This window comes from Hippoglossus stenolepis, chromosome 21 (assembly GCF_022539355.2).
Source record: "Hippoglossus stenolepis isolate QCI-W04-F060 chromosome 21, HSTE1.2, whole genome shotgun sequence".
Lineage (NCBI taxonomy): Eukaryota > Metazoa > Chordata > Actinopteri > Pleuronectiformes > Pleuronectidae > Hippoglossus > Hippoglossus stenolepis.
In genome coordinates this window covers 20,023,254-20,042,076 of record NC_061503.1, presented here as the reverse complement: position 1 = coordinate 20,042,076, position 18,823 = coordinate 20,023,254, and the positions used below count along the sequence as shown (strand labels likewise).

The following is an 18,823-nucleotide window of genomic DNA, read 5'->3' as shown; positions in this document are numbered from 1 at the left end:
CAATGTGTTATTAGTTTATCAGGGTTATTGTTATTGTATTATTATCATATGATGGTTATTATTATTTGATAGTGTTGGACATGATTAGCTCATGTGTTTCTTAAAACACAACTTAACTAAAAAGTTCATGTGACATTAGGAACAAAGGATGAACACGTGAGGTTTCTCAGAGGAAGGTGAGCTCTGCCCCCTACTGGACAAACACTCACAGCACAGACAGACTGAACACATCTGCATCCGGCTCCTCGCGTCGTTTCTCTCAAGATTCTGACTGAAGTTTATGTTTCAGCTACTTAATGTGTCTTAGTTGAAATATCTCTTTATATAAAACACAATACAGTTCATCCTGAATACCAATGATGCGACTATATCGAAATGCAAATCAACATAAAATCTCACCGACTCACCTAAGATTGGAAATCGATCTTTTTCGGCTGAGAGATTTACGTTATTTCTAAGTACATGTTTTTTACTTATAACATTTGGATAGAAAAACCATTTCTATTATCAAGGAAAGTAACGTGTTATATTTGGGGTCAATTTGAGTCCAGGAAACCAAACACAATGTTTATCATTTAGAAAGATCCTATTTTAAATAGAATATAATCAGAACAACTAATACGACTGGTCCTGACTAACAGAACACACGTATAAAGGTCTTTCTCAATTGATGATAACCAGCAGCCTTCATTTCAAATGGAGACTTCTGTCTTCGATATTAAATTCATTAATTAATAACAAATACATATTTTTATTTTCTATTATTGTTTATGTATTTTATAGATTCATAAATTCATTCGTCAACAAATGCATTGATGGATATTTCACAATAAAAGGCTTCATTAGAGTTTAGCTGAATATTTTTCAAATCTTATTTTGTCGAGTTTGGTGATGAAAGGGTTACTGCGAGGTGGTGACGTCAGTGTCAGCTGTGAGTGTGTGTGTGTGTGTGTGTGCGCGTGTGCGTGCGTGTGTTTCCTCTGCTGCTGCTGAATCATCCACACACACGCACACTCATAAAAACACTGGGCTTTTATTTTGACAGTTCTCTGCTGACTCCGCATGAGCAGGATTCTAAGGTGGGCCCGTGCAGGTGACAGATCTCAGTGGGAGACCCCGTAGCGTGGATCAGACCGAGGCTCTGCGGAGACTCTGCTGCCGCCGCTGCTGCGTCCTGCCCCGGGTGAGTGTCCTCCGACCTCCCGGTGAATCCTCCCGGTGGGCGTCCTCCCTCCTCCCGGTGAAGGTCCTCCGTCGTCCCGGTGAAGGTCCTCCGTCCTCCCGGTGAATCCTCCCGGTGCACCGCCTCCACGTCCTCCCAGTGCACGTCCTCCGTCCTCCCGGTGAATCGACGCTTTATTTACCGGAACTCTTCGTGTTTATTCCGGATTGAACCGAACTCGGATCCTCCGGAGCCTCTGGACCCGGACGCCGTTTCCGCTTCCAGTCGACAGGTGAGTTAGCACCGCAGAGCCGAGCTGGTAACACAACATGTTCGTTAACGACACACACGGAACCACACGGACACACACCGGGTCGAGCCGGGTCGAACCGGGTGGAGCCGGGCCGAACCGGGTGGAGCCGGGTCCCGGTGGAGGACCGCTCCGGACGAGCATCTGTAAAAGCAGAGTTTTCTCTACGAGGTTCTGAGCGGAAGTGAAGCTCGTGTCGTCATCCTGAGATAACGCTGAGATCATGATGGAGACTGTTGATGTGTTTCTTCTGTTTCTTCTGTTTCTTCATGTTTCTTCATGTTTCTTCATGTTTCACACTCATATTCAGGTTCATGTGTTTACATCTCATTCAGAATGTGTTTCCATCAGAAGCTCAGGAGTCACAGCCGGACTCAAACCCACAGCTGATGGTTTATTACACAGGTCATGACACTTATACGAATAGAGAATAACTGATCAGCAGTAAAGATGATCAGCTGATCAATGAACTTCATTCTGTGACATTTGTCTGAATATTGTTGTTTGACTCTTAAAGGCTGGACTGATGGAGGAGAGCATCGGCAGCTTAATCAGTATATTTGTGGTATTTTCACAGCAGACTTTGCAGGTTATACAAATAGATATGTGGGTATTTGGTCTCTTTGTGTGATTAGTACATTTAGTTGCTTTAAAAGCACTTTGTTTGTGTATTTTATCATTTAAAGATAAATTCAATTGAACTCCGTCACCAGTTCCCAGAACACTGACATCTTCACATTGTGACTCGTCCACAATCATCACATATTCACTTCAGTCTTTGGAAATGAAGAATAAATAGCTTCAGTTTATTTACTTTAGAATATAGAATAGAATACAGAGTCATGTGACCACACCCCCACAGCTTCAGGTCAAATCCAGCTGTTGTGTCGTCGCTGCTGAAAAACATTGACTAAAAGCTCCTGAAACGACATAACCTCATATTTAGTGAGGAGGAGGAGGAGGAGGAGGAGGAGGAGGGTAGTCATGGAGACGAAGTGAGGAATCTGACGACTGGTTCTCCGTCTGTGGACATTCCTCATGACAGCAGGAACATTCCTCGTGTCCTCAGCTCCATTGTTTCCATTCTTTGGATCCATTAGTTTCACCTCCTCGGTCCACTCTGTTCCTTTCCTCTACATCACCGCCAGGTGTAGAACCCGGTTCTCTGAGGGTATGTTGGGTTGTTTTTACCTCGGCACCACTTTAGAACAGGCTGGTTCTCATTGTTTCTGACATTTTCATTGGTTTCCACAACTTGCTTTGTTCGTAATGGTCTTTGGTTCTGCAGGTTCTGTCAGTTGAATCGTTTGAAGGTTCTGAGCTCTGGTGTGTCTGTGGTTCCTCTAGTTTGTTGGTTCTGTGTGTGTGTGTGTGTGTGTGTGTGTGTGTGTGTGTGTGTGTGTGTGTGTGTGTGTGTGTGTGTGTGTGTGTGTGTGTGTGTGTGTGTGTGTGTGTGTGTGTGTGTGTGTGTGTGTGTGTGTGTGTGTGTGTGTGTGTGTGTGTGTTGTGTGTGTGGTGGTTCTCTGGATCTGTTGGTTCTGTGTGTGTGTGGTTCTCTGGATCTGTTGGTTCTGTGTGTGTGTGGTTCTCTGGATCTGTTGGTTCTCTCTGTGTGTGTGTGTGTGTGTGTGTGTGTGGTTCTCTGGATCTGTTGGTTCTGTGTGTGTGGTTCCAGCTGCAGAACAGAGGCTCAGCTGGTGTCAGTGCAGAGGAACCTGGTGACAGATCAGTATCTGTTTATTTCTGTCTCCGGGTGCTCGAGTCCCTGCTGAGGTGGAGGATCTGCTCTTCACAGAACCGAATCATGTCGAGAACCCAACAGTGATGAAACAGCTGCTTCACTCTCACTGGTTCTTCTGTTTGTGTTCTGCTGGGATCCGTCCTCAGGAGATAGACGGATCCACACAGTGATGTGGACGTAGCCCTCAGGTCTCTTCCTGGAAACACAGTGACGATGCAGAGTTCTGCTTCGCCTCCAGACTGTGAATAATTCATGTTAGTTCCTCTGTTTCAGTTTAAATCCCACGTTTCTTCAGGCTCCATAACAGCAAACGTTCCCTCCTCACAGAGAACAGCAGCGGTTCTATCTGTTCTACTAAATATAAAGAACATGTGTCTGTACAGGAAGGACACAGGGTAAAGTCATGTTTTTGTTTCTGCTCATTTCACTTTCTGTTTCAGGGCTGTACGTTATCTGTTTCTGCACAGATGCTGACGCTGACAGTTTAGAAGCACAGAGTTGCAGCACAAGTAGTTTATTACAGGAACTATTACCAGCTTTTAAAAATGCCAATTTATTCAAATTAGCTGCTCAAGTCTCCATTTAAATTTATATCATCAAACATTCATATTTATACTGTACTTAGAAAGTGTGTTAATCACTAATTAGAGAAGAATAACAAGCGTGTGCGTGCGTGCGTGCGTGCGTGTCAGAGGCCACATCACTACGTTTTAGTTTTAAAACTCGTCGCTATGGTTACGCCTAGCATGTGGAGTTGATCGGAGAAGTTTGAAATCTGCAGGCTCTGCTACCTGTTCACACCGGGCCCAGTGGAGGTCAGTGTCTGTGTTACTGTGTGGACGACGTCAGTTCAGCTTTAAAAGGCAGTTTTTAAAATGAAAACTTTGGATGGAGCCTCAGATCTGTTGACCTCATTTTCATATTCGGCTCCAACCCTGATTTACGACATGAATGTTCCAACGTCTCCTTCTGAGCTAGCTCGACACTGAGGTGTTTTCGTACAGTGTGAAATGAATGATGCTGTGTTCAGTCCTGTTTATTGATGTTTTCACACTGGAACTCAGATCTTAAATGATTCAGTTTAACTATGAACAGCGACATGTTTTACTTGTTAGTTTCTTCTGTAAGAAGTCACAGTGTCACAGCAACAGATGTCTCCAGCTGGAATCCGAATGAGTCAGATCTATAAACATAACTCACCTGATGAAAGTGAAAAGTCTGCGAGGTGTCAAGTACGTAACTTCACCACCATGTCTCCATGAGAACAGTCATGTGACATGAACCCAGACGTGGTTAGATAATAAAAAAGATGCTGATGCTCTGTGTCCTGAGGCTTCGCTCGTCTCCACCGTTCATCAGTGAGACGCTCTCAGCCTCGACTTTAACGACCTCTCTTCCAAGCAGAATCATCACTTAGCTTCTCGGCTAAGGATTAATCCTGTTCAGCAGAGGGGCGTGGTCGCTGCTGCTGATCTTTACTTTAATGACATAAACGTTAAGGCCTTCTTCGACACGTCTGTTTGTCCTCGCTGTGGAATTTCAATGATTCACTTTTTGAAAACACAAGGGAGGTGAGAGTGATGTTTGATCAGGTTAGAAGAGACACAAAGTTTTAATGAGTTTCTTTGGTATCGTGTGATGAACCAATCACTGAGCCGCTTAACAAAGATGTTTTCATTTTAAACAGCAGCTTCACTCATTAAAGACATTTTCTCAGTCACTGGTCAGTCCTCAGTCCGGATGTTTCGAGACCTTTGGGTGAAACATTTAAATGACAAAAGCAACAAAAACATGAATAAATAAAACATAAAATAAGCAATAATACTAAGTGAGAGTGGACGAGTCACAATTCATGAAGAACAACCAACATTCATAGTGATACAACCACAGTAAATAGACCTATTTTACATCAAAGTTAGTTTACGTAGATAAGCATCTTCTCTTTCTCTCTCTCTCAGGAAATACTCTGTGAATCTCTTCATCTCTCTGTCCGTCCTCTTTGTCTCTGACCGGGTGGAGTCTGTCTGCAGTGTTTCCTCCCTATGATCAAATCATCACTTGTGTGTATGTGAAGTTTTCTAAGATGTTTGTGATAATGTTTGAGGACTCAACTATAGCTCAGCTGTCTTTATTATCTTTAAAGTTTCACTTCCCGTTGATACATTCATGCAAGTCCTCTGTCGTCCATGTGTCCTTATGTCTTTCTTTGTTTTAAGACATGAGCTCTGTAAAAGGCCCGGACAGATTGTTTTCCAGAGTTGGTCTTCCACATGTGAAGCAGCAGCAGGTTGTCGGGTCCCGACTCGTTCAAACAGGAACATGTGGGGACATCCAGGCGAGGGGCGGAGCCTGTAGAGCAGCAGGGGCGGAGCCTGTAGAGCAGCAGGAGGCCGGACATGACGTATAAACTCTGCTGTGGAAAGATCAGTGTTGTTGTTTACAGCTCACCACCGGCGTCGGCCCTCATCACCAGAAGATCTGGAACCTCCTCGTGTTTCCAAGTGGACGTCTTCGTCTTCTACGTGTACGGCTCCTCTTCTTCATCCTGAGATGTTTGTGTTCTTCCAGCTTCACGTCCGTCACGTGTTAGAAACCTCATCAACACGTCCACTCGCTCTCTGGGAAGCTTCCACACATTGTCCTGCTGTTTCCTCACATGGACTCACTCTGACATGTTACAGATGTTTTACCAGGAGGCTGCAGGAGAAGATCCAGAAAATATGAGGAACATGTGAGGAACACGTCCAGACTTCATGTCTGTAAATAGCTTCATTTGTCACCTCAGTCAGACGTGTAGCTTGTTTGCTGCTGAATTTGTAGAAGTAGGTTTCTGGGCCTGGGGGGCTGGTGGTGTGGGGGGGCTGGGTGAAGTGTGGTGCATTATGGGAGTTTGGTGCAGGGCTGTAGAGAAAGAGTTGCTTTGTGGCAGATTAATGATGTTGGTGGTTGGAGGAGGGGGGGTTATTCGAGGGAGTGAAGGTCCAGAGCTTCCAACACAACAGGGATGTTGTCCACGCCAAGTTGCTATGACACCCAGGGAGAGGGGGGGGTGTCGGATGTTGGACTCTGTTTTTCTTCTTGTTCAGACTCAGACGTTCTTTCTTCTCTGTTTATGTCGTAACTCTTTAAAAACACTTCACAGACGCAGTTTGATTTGAAACATGAATTTCCTCAAGCGGCTGCTTGTTTGGGTTTTGAGTGGCAGATTGCTTGGTGCTGCAGGATGTGGTTGAGTCAAACTAAAATACTGTGTGTGTGTAACCAGGCTGAAGATCATGTGACCCAGTGTAACTATGTGTCCCTGATGCGTTGAGGAGGAATCAGACAAACCACAGGACGTGTCAGCTGGTGTCTTTCACACAGACAATGAAAAGATTCAGATGTTCCTGAACTCAACACAAGGCTTCGACAATCAGTTTGTTGATTCACTGACCTCAGGACACTGAGGCTCCGTCCACGCTGATACAAAAACACACGTCACGTGTAAACAGTTTTCAAACTAAAACGAGGCCAGTTTACCAAAGGCTCTGATTTAGAGGCTGGGAAACGCCACCAGGTGTAACCATAGCAACAGTGATGAGTTTTAAAGCTATTACGTGTCAGTGTGGGCGGAGCCTGTAACTCCACCTGTGTTTCCACCAGTCAGATTAGTTTCTGTGTGTGTGTGTGTGTGTGTGTGTGTGTGTGTGTGTGTGTGTGTGTGTGTGTGTGTGTGTGTGTGTGTGTGTGTGTGTGTGTGTGTGTGTGTGTGTGTGTGTGTGTGGTGTGTGTGTGTGTGTGTGTGTGTGTGTGTGTGTGTGTGTGTGTGTGTTAAACAAGGCAAAGCATTCATGTAGTGTGTGTCACATCTGGCCTAAAGCTGTGTGTGTGTGTGTCCATGTTGTTTTTCTGACTGTCACTGGTTGTTCTTCCCTTTTAGTAAATATATAATTTATTTGAACTTGTTGACCTTTGACACAGAGGATCTTAAACCCTGTGCTACTTTCAGACCGACAGTTGAACCTCCAGAACATTTGAGGTCCAGACTTCAGTGTTGTGGCTCTTTTATTCTGAAGAGGAGGGAGGTGTGTTCTGCTTGTTTCTTTCTGTCTGACTGGTTATTCAGACTGACAGTGAGCATGTGGACGTCGGGCTGAGAGAGGAAACATGTCGCTCATTCTCCACGGATCAAATGTCGTCCACAGTCTGACGACACGCTCAGTCGACTGGACGCCCAACACCCACATCAGTGACACGGCACTGCACACAGACTAAAAGTGGCTTTTCTATTCTGATGAGGAGTCGATCTCGCTGAGGCTAAAAAAAAAGATGGTGTCCCCGCCGGTCGGCGCGTCCTCACATCCTGGAACTTCATGGTACTTTCGGTTAAGGTCTAAATCCGGTTTGAATGATTTAACAAGGTGCAGAAGGAACGAGGAGATGAAACGGTAGCATGGCGATGACGAGAGGGGGGGTTATGCTCCTCTGAATATCTCTGTGGTCAGGTGACCTGTCGGGAGGCCGGAGGGGAGGGAGGTCGTCTTTTAAATACTTCACACGAAAGCATCGATCCCACTCATATGCTCATATTTAATGCCACAGAAACGGCATCACAGCAGAGATCAGATAAACTATAGTTATCTCTCCAGTGACGACACAAACCAACGTGTCATCGGTTACATCACGTGACCTTCAAACCTTGAAACAGCTGCTCAGAGTTCAGTTTCTCTGAAGGACGAGCAGAGAGAAACGCTGCCGACACGCATCCAGATTTCTTACAACACAACAGACTGTTTGTTTCCAGCTTCTTATTCAGGAGGTTTCAGATTTGATTGTTTTTGCAAAACTCACTGAAAGCGATAAGGATCTGTTTTCTATTTAATCTAACTTTCACAAGATGATGTAATGAAACACAACTAGAATTTACACAAAGTTAAAGCAAAAAAAGTTGATAATTAATGATAAGTTATCCATGAAAACAAATGATTCTGCCAAATGTGGAAGATGTTAGGATACATATTCTAAATTAGAAATTGAATAGCAATGATTTTTCTCAGTTATTCTGAATCAAAGGAATTTCCAAAATGGAGCTAGGGTGAGGTTAAAGCAAAAGTACAATCAGAAAGTTTAAAAAAGAATCAAACACTATAATAACTTGAAATACTTGCTATTTTAATGAAAAAGTATTTTAATATTATTTAGTGGGAAGATCAGCGGATCACCCGAGCCCTATAATCGATACATGATGTAGACTAATGATTATTTAGTTTAATCACTGATCTTTCCATAAAGTATTGTTTTTGTGTTTGTATGTAATTACAGCATATAAGTGTATGAATCTTAAATTGTTACATACAGTCCAGGGTAATTGATGTTGTGTTAGTATTGTCAGCTATGAAAGTGAGAGGATCTAAGATGGAACCCTGAGGAACACCTCTGTTGGTTAATAGACATGCTGTGATTCCAGCTTCTCTGATGTTTTAAAGCCAAAACATCAGATAATCAAGACAGTCAGAAAGTAATAAGTAGAAGAACAGAAACATTAAAATAAGTTGTTAATAGAAATCTTTAAGTGTTGATGAATGTTGTGCAGCGTCTTCCCCAGTTGTGTTTGATTCAGGCCGAGCAGCAGCAGCTCAGGTTGCTATTGATTCATTTATCACTGAGTGATAATGGAAGATGATCCGGCCGCTGGTGGAGCTGCAGAACTTGCTGCTTGCGTTTTTATTCTCAGCTGTTGAGAGCTTGTCTTTATTAAACCGAGTTAGTGGAGGAAAAAGACGTCCACGCGGTCGGGTCAGTCCTGAGCATCTGCCGTGTCCCTGATCCGTGTGAACGCTCACGGCCTTTGACCTTTTCTCGGCCTGACGATCGTTAATGAAACGTGACCTCACCGAGTGGAAAGACTCACCTGAGAGCAGCTGTTTGAAAGTGGAGGGAACAACGTCAGTCAGGAGACAAAGAGTCGACGACACTGAGAAGTAAACCTCACACAAACAGGACCCTGTAACTTTAATAAAACATGGTCTCATCCGCACTGACATGATTAGTCAATTTAAAAATTGGTCAATTGACAATCAAAAAATATAAAGTTTTATTTTCGATTCATCATTAAAGTAAAGAGTAGATTCAAATTTCAATCAAATTTTTTTTTAAAACCCCTTTTCACATATCACAGTTTATCTCATAGGGCACATTTCTAATGAATGACAAAAATTGTTATTTAAAAAAAAGAAGCTATATGATCATTTATAATAAGATAATCAAGCAGATTGTGTTAATTATTTAACAAAGATAGGCGGAATCCAGACTTTTGCACATGTAACCCAGTTGGATGTGTTGAACCTCCTCTGGCTTCCGAGCAGTCGGCCTTTGATTCCTCTCAGCTCAGTGAACAGAGAAATGGAGCATGAGCACATGGATGACCTGCTCGGTGTGTGGACCATGTACAGTACGAGGGGGGAGGGGAGCAGACGGAGGTCAGAGTCTGTGAAAGAAAACCAGACGCTTCACGATATGTGGTTTGATTCAGATGCAACAAGATTTCAGATTGTTTTGAATTCACATTAAGTTCAAGCTGATAAATCAGAGCTCTGCAGATACTGAGCTGATTCGTGTCTTTCCCAGTAAAATGGAACTGGTAACACACAGTTTATTATTTTGCAGGATCATTTCCACACTATGGCATCTTTATGGGCATCAGCATGTTAAAGAATAATTCTGGTCTTATTCTGTCATTTCTTATTGTGGGATTCTCTGTAATGTCTCACTTCTCTCCTGCAGCCTCCTCTGAGGCTTTCAGCTCTAAACTCTAAATTCCTACTGAAGATATAAATCTTCTAGTACTTGCAGAAAGCTGTATGGAAGTTAGAGCTTGACCTGGGCTGCATGTTTCTATCCGACCCTTCTTGAGCCCAACCGGAACCCGACAGGCATTTAGATTTATTTTAAACTCAGCGATAACAGATGCTGCTGCTGGGTCTGTGGAACCTTGTGATGGTTATCCTCTGTATCAGTGGCTGGAAACGTATGGATGTATAATATCAGTAGTTACGTGTTCACCTGACCTTGATCAACATCATGCTCTTTATCCTGCAGGGTTGTGTGAGGATGTGCAGATGATGGTTTTATAAAAAGAACTCAGGACTTTTCTGTTTCTCTCACACTGAAATCACAAGTTATCTTCTGCTGGAGATAAGAACATGTGCTTTTTTAATTTAGGCTTCCAGAAAAGCTTGTGATGCTCGGTGTAGCTGGAGATACGGTGGCCTTGGGCGGACAAATGACTGTTCCTTTCTTTTCCCAACATCAGCACCATGTGCTCAGACTGCAGGGCTGGAGATGTGTTCTGGTTTTAATTTGGATTATTGGAACTGAGACAGTGGACAAACTGTCGGGATTTATACCTCTTGTAGTTATTTTTATTAAAGAATCTGCATATATACATAAATATGAACTACACTAGTCTCACAAATGTGTTTGAATATGTGTTACTGAGAACTTCTCTATGTGCGCGCTAATGCAAACACAACCTTATTATAGCTCAGGTGTCACAGTAACCGGTCCGGTGTCGTTAGCCATGAGATGACATGCAGCGGTTGTGTTGGTCACATGAATGAACTGAACGTCCATCAGTTACTCCTCAGCCGTGGCCTCCGAGAGTTTGGCAGCGCGGCGAGTCGTCCGCTTGCCCAAAGACCAAGATGACGACATGTCTCCAATAAGGAATTCAAATCTAACTTATCAGAAACATGAACACTCAAACATCAGTGTGATAACAACTACCTACCTTACAGAAACCAGCAGACTTTGATTCTTTTAGTTTGGTCTGTGTCCCATTTGCTAACATGGAGGAGGGGGGATGTATGACCCATACTGTAGCCAGACACAAGGGGGCGATAGAGATGGATCGGCTTCTCTCTTTGTATGCTGTCCGTCTTTATCACAGTCATGACCTCACACCTTCATGTTGTTTCCCGTCACGTGCATGAAAACCTCAGAACAGGTTCGGCAGCAAAGTGTCTGATATTCAATGTGACGTCAAATATGTTCAGTTTGCGTCAGTCGGACGCTGTCGGACCCTCGTGTGCTCGAACAACACAGAGCTCAGTGTGAGGCTCACACACACACACACACACACACACACACACACACACACACACACACACACACACACACACACACACACACACACACACACACACACACACACACACACACACACACTCCTGGAGACCTGAAACAGGCCCGCCTTGTTTCTGCCTGCCTCAGGGTTTGTATTCTTGTGTGTGTGTCTTGTGAAACATTTAACTGATTGTTATCTTTCTGTTCTGCAGCTGATTGTTTTTATTACGGGTGTGGTCTGTGTCAATGTGTTGTCAGAACACACACTCAGACTCGGTGACTCTTGTTCCAGTTATTTGTCACTAACTAATTAAAAGCTGCAGCTTCTTACTACTTTAAATTATATAAACTATAATTACCTTTATAAACTATAATTATCGTGTGTGTGTGTCCCTTGCACTTCTGCAGACGAAACAGAATAAACATGAAACTGAAATGTTTGATAGTTTCCATCCTTCAGTCAAAACATCAAAATCAGACAACTTCTTCATCTGAATCCCAATGTTTGATCGTCCAGTGTCCGCCCTGTTAGCATCTTCATGCTAACAGCTAACAGCTGATAAACTCACCTCATAGTTTCCTGAAGGACAAATGTGTTTTTAGAGAATTAAAACAACATCTTTAAAACACTGAGCAGGAGTTTGAAGTTCCACGTTATTCACAGTTCATTCACTGATTAAACAGATTTCTCTCTTTCTCTCTTTTCTCCGCCCACTGCAGCTCCACTGGCTCTTTCTCCATGGTGAAGTGGGCGGGGTCTGATGTCAGCCCCTCCCTCTTGTCTCGTCGACACTCCTGCCATGCCGACCATGGTTTCTAGGCTGCCCAAGTTTGGTTCGCGGCCCAAATCCATCACAGCCTCCAATGGTGCTCAGATTCCGACCGCGAACACCGGCACCGTCATCAGCGCTGCTGCGACCAGCACCCTCCTCACCAACGGGTTCTACCATCATCCTGGGCCGATGGGGGTCAACGGTAGTGTAACAGCGCCCCCCTCTGCTGTCAAGAAGAATGGATTCATCAGAGTGCCGACTTCGTTTTCCATGAAATGGAGGAAGGAGAACAGTACAACAGAAGATGGCACCTACGCAGAGCGGGAGTGGAAAAGAGGAACAGGTGGGAATGTTGGGCAGAATCACTCTGGCAACAACATCCAGTATTATTACCAACGACAACAGGGATCACCAGTGGTGGTGCGAGAAGCCAAAAAGTCGACCACATCCTTGGCAGGAAACATTCGTGGTTATAGTCCGCCTGTGACATCATCGTCGTCTCCGTCACCACAGTCCAGCCCAAGAACAATTCCTGTTTCTAAACTTGGATCTCCTGGTTCCAAACCGAGTCAGACTACGTCCAGGATGACCAACGGGACAAAACGGGCTCCCACTGGTCTCGCTGGATCTCGGCCATGGACTGTATCCAATAGTTCCCTGAGACAGCCTCACAGTTTTGCTCGTGCCGGTTCTCGATCCGGTTCCCCCTTCCTGAAGAAACCACCAGCCAGCCGCTCACACTCCAGCGACTGCCTACCCTCCGCTGCGCCTGTCCAGCTGACTGAAAACGACCGATCGCGTAGCCTCACCCAGGTCCGACAGCAGCCGTCCCCCATCCTCATCCGTTCTTACTCCAATAAGAGAGCTGCTGAGCGAGGCCTCAAAGAATCAACCCCTGCCTCCTCTCTGGCTCCACCTAGAGGCAGTTTGGTAAAATTACCTGTTATTAGCCACACTCCAGAGGGAAGTGGGGGAGGGGTCAAAGCTCCTGGGAGGTCAGGGGTCAGCATCCCCTCCCTCCTGCCCCCCTCTGCCTTAAAGAAACCCCTCCTACCCAGCCCCGGCCCCGCCTCCAAGCCCAGCGGTATCAGCTACAAGCTGTCACGCCCGTCACTCCTCAAGCAGCCCCGCCCCCTGCGGGTGACCCCGGCCAGCGTGTCAGCAGGTGAACAGGAAGTGAACCCAGGACTGAACTCAGCGGAGCCGGCGTCTACGACAGAAAACAGCCCAGGTGGGAGATTCTGTACTAACCACTGCTGCCCCCTACTGTTTATCTCTGTGAATCACGTTTCTAACGACGTCTCATTTTTAATCACATTAAAAGAATAGTTCACCCAAAAACGATAATTCCCTTATTATCTACTCACCCTATGCCGATGGAGGGGCGGGGTCTCAGGGGTGTGTTTAAAGCCTAGATGTCCGCTGACGAGGTGCATTCAGGGACCGTCAGAAATTCTAACGTCCCCTAGCTTAGCCACGTCTGGTGGACTTTTAGGCGTAAAACACGGTGGAAATGACACGGTGGTGCAGACACTTGGATGACACCACACGAGTCCACCAGTAGTGGCTAAGCTAGCGGACGTCAACATTTCTGACGTTCCCTAAATGCACCTCATTGGAAGTTAGCAGCAGACACTGTTTACCCCTGAAACGTACCCCTGTTCACCCCCCCTCCATCGGCATAGGGGTGAGTAGATAATGAGTGAATTCTCATTTCTGGGTGAACTATTCCTTTAACATCTATTTTTCTCGTGATCATTCTCTGCTGTCTCTGTTTCTGCTTCTCACGAATCTCTGATCCCCCCCCCCGCCCTCAGAAAGAAGCCCAGAGGCCCCAGAGCCGGAGGGACTGTCGACGGACCCCATGTCCCAGACAGAGGTGTCGATTGTGGCGGAGACACTGGAGGACATGTCCCTGTCTTCAGCATCATCTCTGGACAGAAACGACACCAGTCAGGAGTATATGGACGACTTCGACAACCTCGGTAAAGATGAAGGAAAGCGCGTGCGCGCGCGTGTGGTCTTAATACTTCACAGATCAATATAATTATTGATCATTAATTAGTGTTCTCTCCATCTTTTGTTTGTTTGTAGGAAATGGAGGAGTTGGTTTGATGCTCCTTTCCTCCAAAAACGATGAAGACGACTCGGGCCTCGACCAATCATGTGCCAGGTTTGACGAGGACAAGGCGGCCAGTAGCGGTGCCACTAAGGCAGCGGGTCTGTGTTTCCTGGAGGACGGGATGGACGGGATGGACGGGATGGACGGGATGGACTGGGCCGCTGTGAGGTTAAGTGGTGAGTGATGTGTGATTGACACACAGGTCAGGATGGTTCTGGAAATGAAATATTACAGATTGTTTCTCTCCAGGCGATCGAGCGGAGCATCATTTGACTCAGCTCTCACGCAGGAGAAGGTCGAGTCAGCCGGATTATCACGAGCAGGTACAGCGAAAAAAAATGATCAATAATCATAATCGGAGAGAAAAACTCTGTTCTGGTGCATTTACAACACAATCATCTGTTGCTCACACGTTGCTTCAATCACAGTTTGTCTTCTTCTTTTGAGAATCGAGGTTTAGTGTAATATCTATTGAGATTATTTTATTTATACAACCCGATCAAATAAAGCCTAAAATCTCACTTTGACTTTGTCATTATGAATATGACTCGTTGGCCTCATGAATCACGATCATGTTGCTAAAGTGATGATACAGAAAAACAATATGCAGCATGTTTTATGATCCAGTTTCCAGGTGACTTTGTTTATACCGTCTGTCAGGAGGGTTTTAAATCATTGAAATCAATTTCAATAATTTAAATGATATTAAATGATCCTGCAGGGCTGAACAGATGCTTGATATGAAATAATGATTAAACTGAGTTAATGTTTTAGGCTAGAAACAGATTCACTGAAGTACTTCTTACTGTTTGTTGGCTGTAAGATTTAAAATGTCTTCCCTCTTTAGTTCAGCTAAACAATAAGCTTTTAATAAGATGATAATAATCAGGCTCAGATTTAAATATTACACAGTTTGAATCTAATGTGCTTGAAAGGTAATAAAACTATGGATTAAAACCAATAAAATTCAAAAATAGATGATAGAAAATTTCTGAATAATTTAGAGATGGTGAAAACACAATAAACCAGAATTATAAAAACATTAAATATTCTGATTAATAATCAGACTGAAGAGTTTCAGGTGCAGGAAACATGGAGATTGAATCTTCAGAAACAATCAGGGTTGTGATTTTATTAATTGTGATAAACATCAGATTATATTTTTCTACTTTTATCACAATTCAAATATGAGAAAGACAGACGGCACTTTAAATAAATCTATGTGCTCCCCTTTGCAGGGTGGCTCGTCCCTGGACCTCTCGCCCTCCGACAGCTGTGGGTCGGGGGGCACCTACATGTGGGACGAGGAGGGTCTGGAGCCCCTGGGGGGCGCCGTCCCCACCGCTTCCATCAACAGCAGCAGCACCCACCACATCGGGAGCTTCGGCTCGGACGCCAACAGCATCGTAAGGCCTGTGTGTGTCTGTGTGTGTGTGTGTCAGAGAACTGAGTCACAGTAAGGAACTGATCTGAGGACAGTTTTTAGTTCATTTTAAAGTTGTATGGAATCTGAAACCAGCTCAGTTGAGTCATCCTCATCAGTTTGATTTTAGCTCAGTTCCAGTAAAACATAAAGAGAAACCAGAGAGTTTAATATTCCAGCTCCGTCCATCCTCACACACCACGACACTCAGATCCACCAATCAGATCCAGCTCCTGTGTCGGGTGTTTGGCATCAGACTGGTTCGGTCCCAGCAGATTGAATGAACATGAAACGGAGAGAAACAGATCAATTAATCAATCACAATTCTTTTGTCTCATATTCCCAGTTTGTCTCACAGATGTTAACAAGGAGCAACTTCCTCTGTTCTTAACTCAACTGGAGTCAAATAGAAACTTAGTGATCAGTGAATAAAGCTCAGTCCCGTGTGAGGATCCTCTCCCAGGACACAAGTCCAACAGATGCTGATGGAACTGAACACATCAACACAACAACAGGATTCACTACATGAGAAGAACCAGTTTGTAACTTCATGGAGAAGTTTGTGTCCGAGCAGAAAGTCAAACTGAATCAGGTTCTGATCCTGTTTTAAAGTTGAGTTGTTAGAAACAGAAGGAGGCAGATACCTGCTCGTTCATCTGTCACGATGCGACAGGTCAGTGAGCTCTGAGTGAAGAAGCCCTTTGGCTCCCTCTGCTGTCTGCGCTGTGAATTCCAGCTGCTCACTGAGCTGCTGGCAGCTCAATGTTCAGTACTTTATTAGAACTTTAACTTCAGTAAACAGGAAGAAATCTATATCAATGTTTCATTAAATTTAAAATTAAAATAAACCTGAATGTGAGAGTGACTTGATGAAAGGTGCAGTTTGTAAGACCTGTTCTCTGTGGTCTCATATTCCACCTGCTTTGATGATGTGTGTTTGTTGCTGAAATGCACTGTGGGAGTTGTAGTGTTCATGTCCACAGCGTGTTGAAGGTGTTTGAGGTGTCTTTCTTCAGAGAAGCAGTTTGTCTGATCAGTGGTTGTGTGTGGAGTTCAGTTCCAAACTGCCTCTGCCTCATCAGGCTGGTTGATGAGCTCCCTGCCTCCTGTGTTAACGAGCTGTGATTGACCCTAATGAGCCTCTGAGCCTTAATGAGGTGACGACATTCACAACTTCTCAACTCATCTCTGACGTCTCCCTCTTTTATCCTCTATTAATTCTGCAGCTCCTCAGTTTTCAGATATAATTGTATCTCACACAAAGACCAGTAGGGGACAAATAATATATAATAAAACTGTTAAAAATGTAACTTGAAGTAATAAACTTCAAATCAAAAGACTGAAACTAAAAACTAAATTGAGAGTGAAGTTGAAGAGCAGAGGAGGAAGAGGAGAGATTGATTTAAAGAAGAAAAGAGAGAGAGAAGGTATAAGACGAAAAGATCGAAGGAAGGAGGAGGAAAAAGATTGGATGAAAGAAAAGAGGAGAGAGGAGAGGAGTAGAAAGCTTGAGAAAGAAGAGGATGAAGGAGAGAAGATGACAAAAAGGAGGAACGGTGATAAGAGGAGGAGGAGGAGGAGAGAGCAGAAAGAGGAGATTAGGAGGTAATATGTTGATGTGGATGACTGAGCTCAGCAACGTGTGTGTGGCAGCTGCTCAGGGTGAACGTCTGGTTTCCTCTCAGGTCACTGTGCTGTGACTAAGCCTCCACAAGCAGGAAAACATCCACACAAACAAGTTTGTGTGGATGTTTAACTCTTCATCTCTTCTTCCTCATCTTCGCTTTCACAGGAACTTTCTCCGTGAGCTGAGGAGAAACTTTTGAATTGAGTTCAGATTTGTAAAAAAACAAAACATGGGTTAGGTAAAATCTCTTTTACTAACTGATCAGTAAAGAACATGAACTGTAAATCAAGATGGGGACACGTGTCGTCCTGTGTTTGACCCTCAAACACGTGTCTCTGTCTGTTTCAGGACGTCTTGAACACCCTGGACTCTTGTGATCTGGAGGATGATGACCTCATGCTGGATGAAGACTTTGCAGAAGAGGTCTCCCTCCACAGCGGTGCGTTAACAGATCAGTGCGTCTGAAATAGCCCAATGTGGAATAGAGGTCGTACGTCCAGTTAACTGTCTAAGAGCTAAGATATTCACGTTTAGTTTAACTAAATAGCTGTTTCAAGTTTTAATATAAACCTACGAACATTTCACAGATGTGTGGCGTAGTGTCCATCATCTTAGTTCTGTGTTCTGATCATGTGACTGATCCGTCCCCTGCAGACGGAGACGGGATGTCCAACATGGCTCAGTGGAGGAGGAGGCAGCTCTGCTGGGGAACGCAGGACGTCCATGACAATGAAAGGTGAGGAAGTGCTTGTTGAGTCAATCAGAAAGACTTATTTCAAAGTGGAGATGTTTGAGAAGGTCATGGACGTTGTGCATCACGTTAACTACGTTTTCCATCATCCCGTCAGTGACCTCCAGTGTTACAAGCTCGCTGAGGATCCTGGGAATAAGAGAACAGACGCCACCAGGGACCATGACCTCATTCTTGACCTCTGTCCTTCAAGGTGATTCAACACAAAACATCTTCAGTATCATTTTAAATGATAAAACACGTGTTTTGAATTAAATCCTAAAGGTTCATAGTAAACTGTTATATGTTGTTTGTGAAATAATATTGTTCAGTTTCATTTCTGGGAGTCATTTTCAGTAGTTTGATGATCATAGAGTTTAATTAGTGGAGCTTTAACGTAAAGATAAAGCTTTGAGCTAATAAACACGGATCCACATATTTCAACATTCTTGACACCAGTGAAGAAGATGTTTAGCTTGACAGTATCTTCTGTTGTGTGAACGGTTCCCTCTCAGGACTCCTGGTCCTCGTGCTGTGGATGTGGACGAACTGGCTGACGACTGCTCTGCGCTGCGATCACAGCTGGAGAACCTCCAGATGTTACTGCTGCAGGTCAGAGAGATAGTGCTGGAGCTTCATTTCCTTCTGTAACAACAGGAGATATCCACATATCACAACATGCACCGATTTAACCTGAATTCCATTCATACATTTGAGTCATGAAGCTTCAGGAAAAGTTTCAAGATTTGGATCCAAATTAAACATTTTAAACTCAGATGACTTTTTGAAAATAGTTTTTTCACAAATCTTTCTCCACAGTTGCAGAATATTT

General features: G+C 44.2%; 1 protein-coding gene across 5 annotated transcripts in view; it reads left to right on the top strand.

The window, feature by feature from the left end:
- Positions 1 to 956: 956 nt before the first annotated feature.
- Positions 957 to 18,823, top strand: part of ccser2b (coiled-coil serine-rich protein 2b) — a 27,794-nt gene continuing 9,927 nt past the window's right edge. For 4 of the 5 annotated variants that reach the window (XM_035146291.2, XM_035146293.2, XM_035146292.2 and 1 more), the window contains exons 1-10: positions 957 to 1,454; positions 12,037 to 13,320; positions 13,907 to 14,074; positions 14,184 to 14,387; positions 14,461 to 14,534; positions 15,450 to 15,617; positions 17,610 to 17,700; positions 17,916 to 17,997; positions 18,110 to 18,205; positions 18,507 to 18,603. In XM_035146291.2, coding sequence (XP_035002182.2) covers positions 12,078 to 13,320; positions 13,907 to 14,074; positions 14,184 to 14,387; positions 14,461 to 14,534; positions 15,450 to 15,617; positions 17,610 to 17,700; positions 17,916 to 17,997; positions 18,110 to 18,205; positions 18,507 to 18,603 — 2,223 coding nt within the window. In that variant the 5' untranslated portion in view covers positions 957 to 1,454; positions 12,037 to 12,077. The remainder of the gene's footprint in view (positions 1,455 to 12,036; positions 13,321 to 13,906; positions 14,075 to 14,183; positions 14,388 to 14,460; positions 14,535 to 15,449; positions 15,618 to 17,609; positions 17,701 to 17,915; positions 17,998 to 18,109; positions 18,206 to 18,506; positions 18,604 to 18,823) is intronic. The other variant, XM_035146288.2, reaches the window with a different exon arrangement.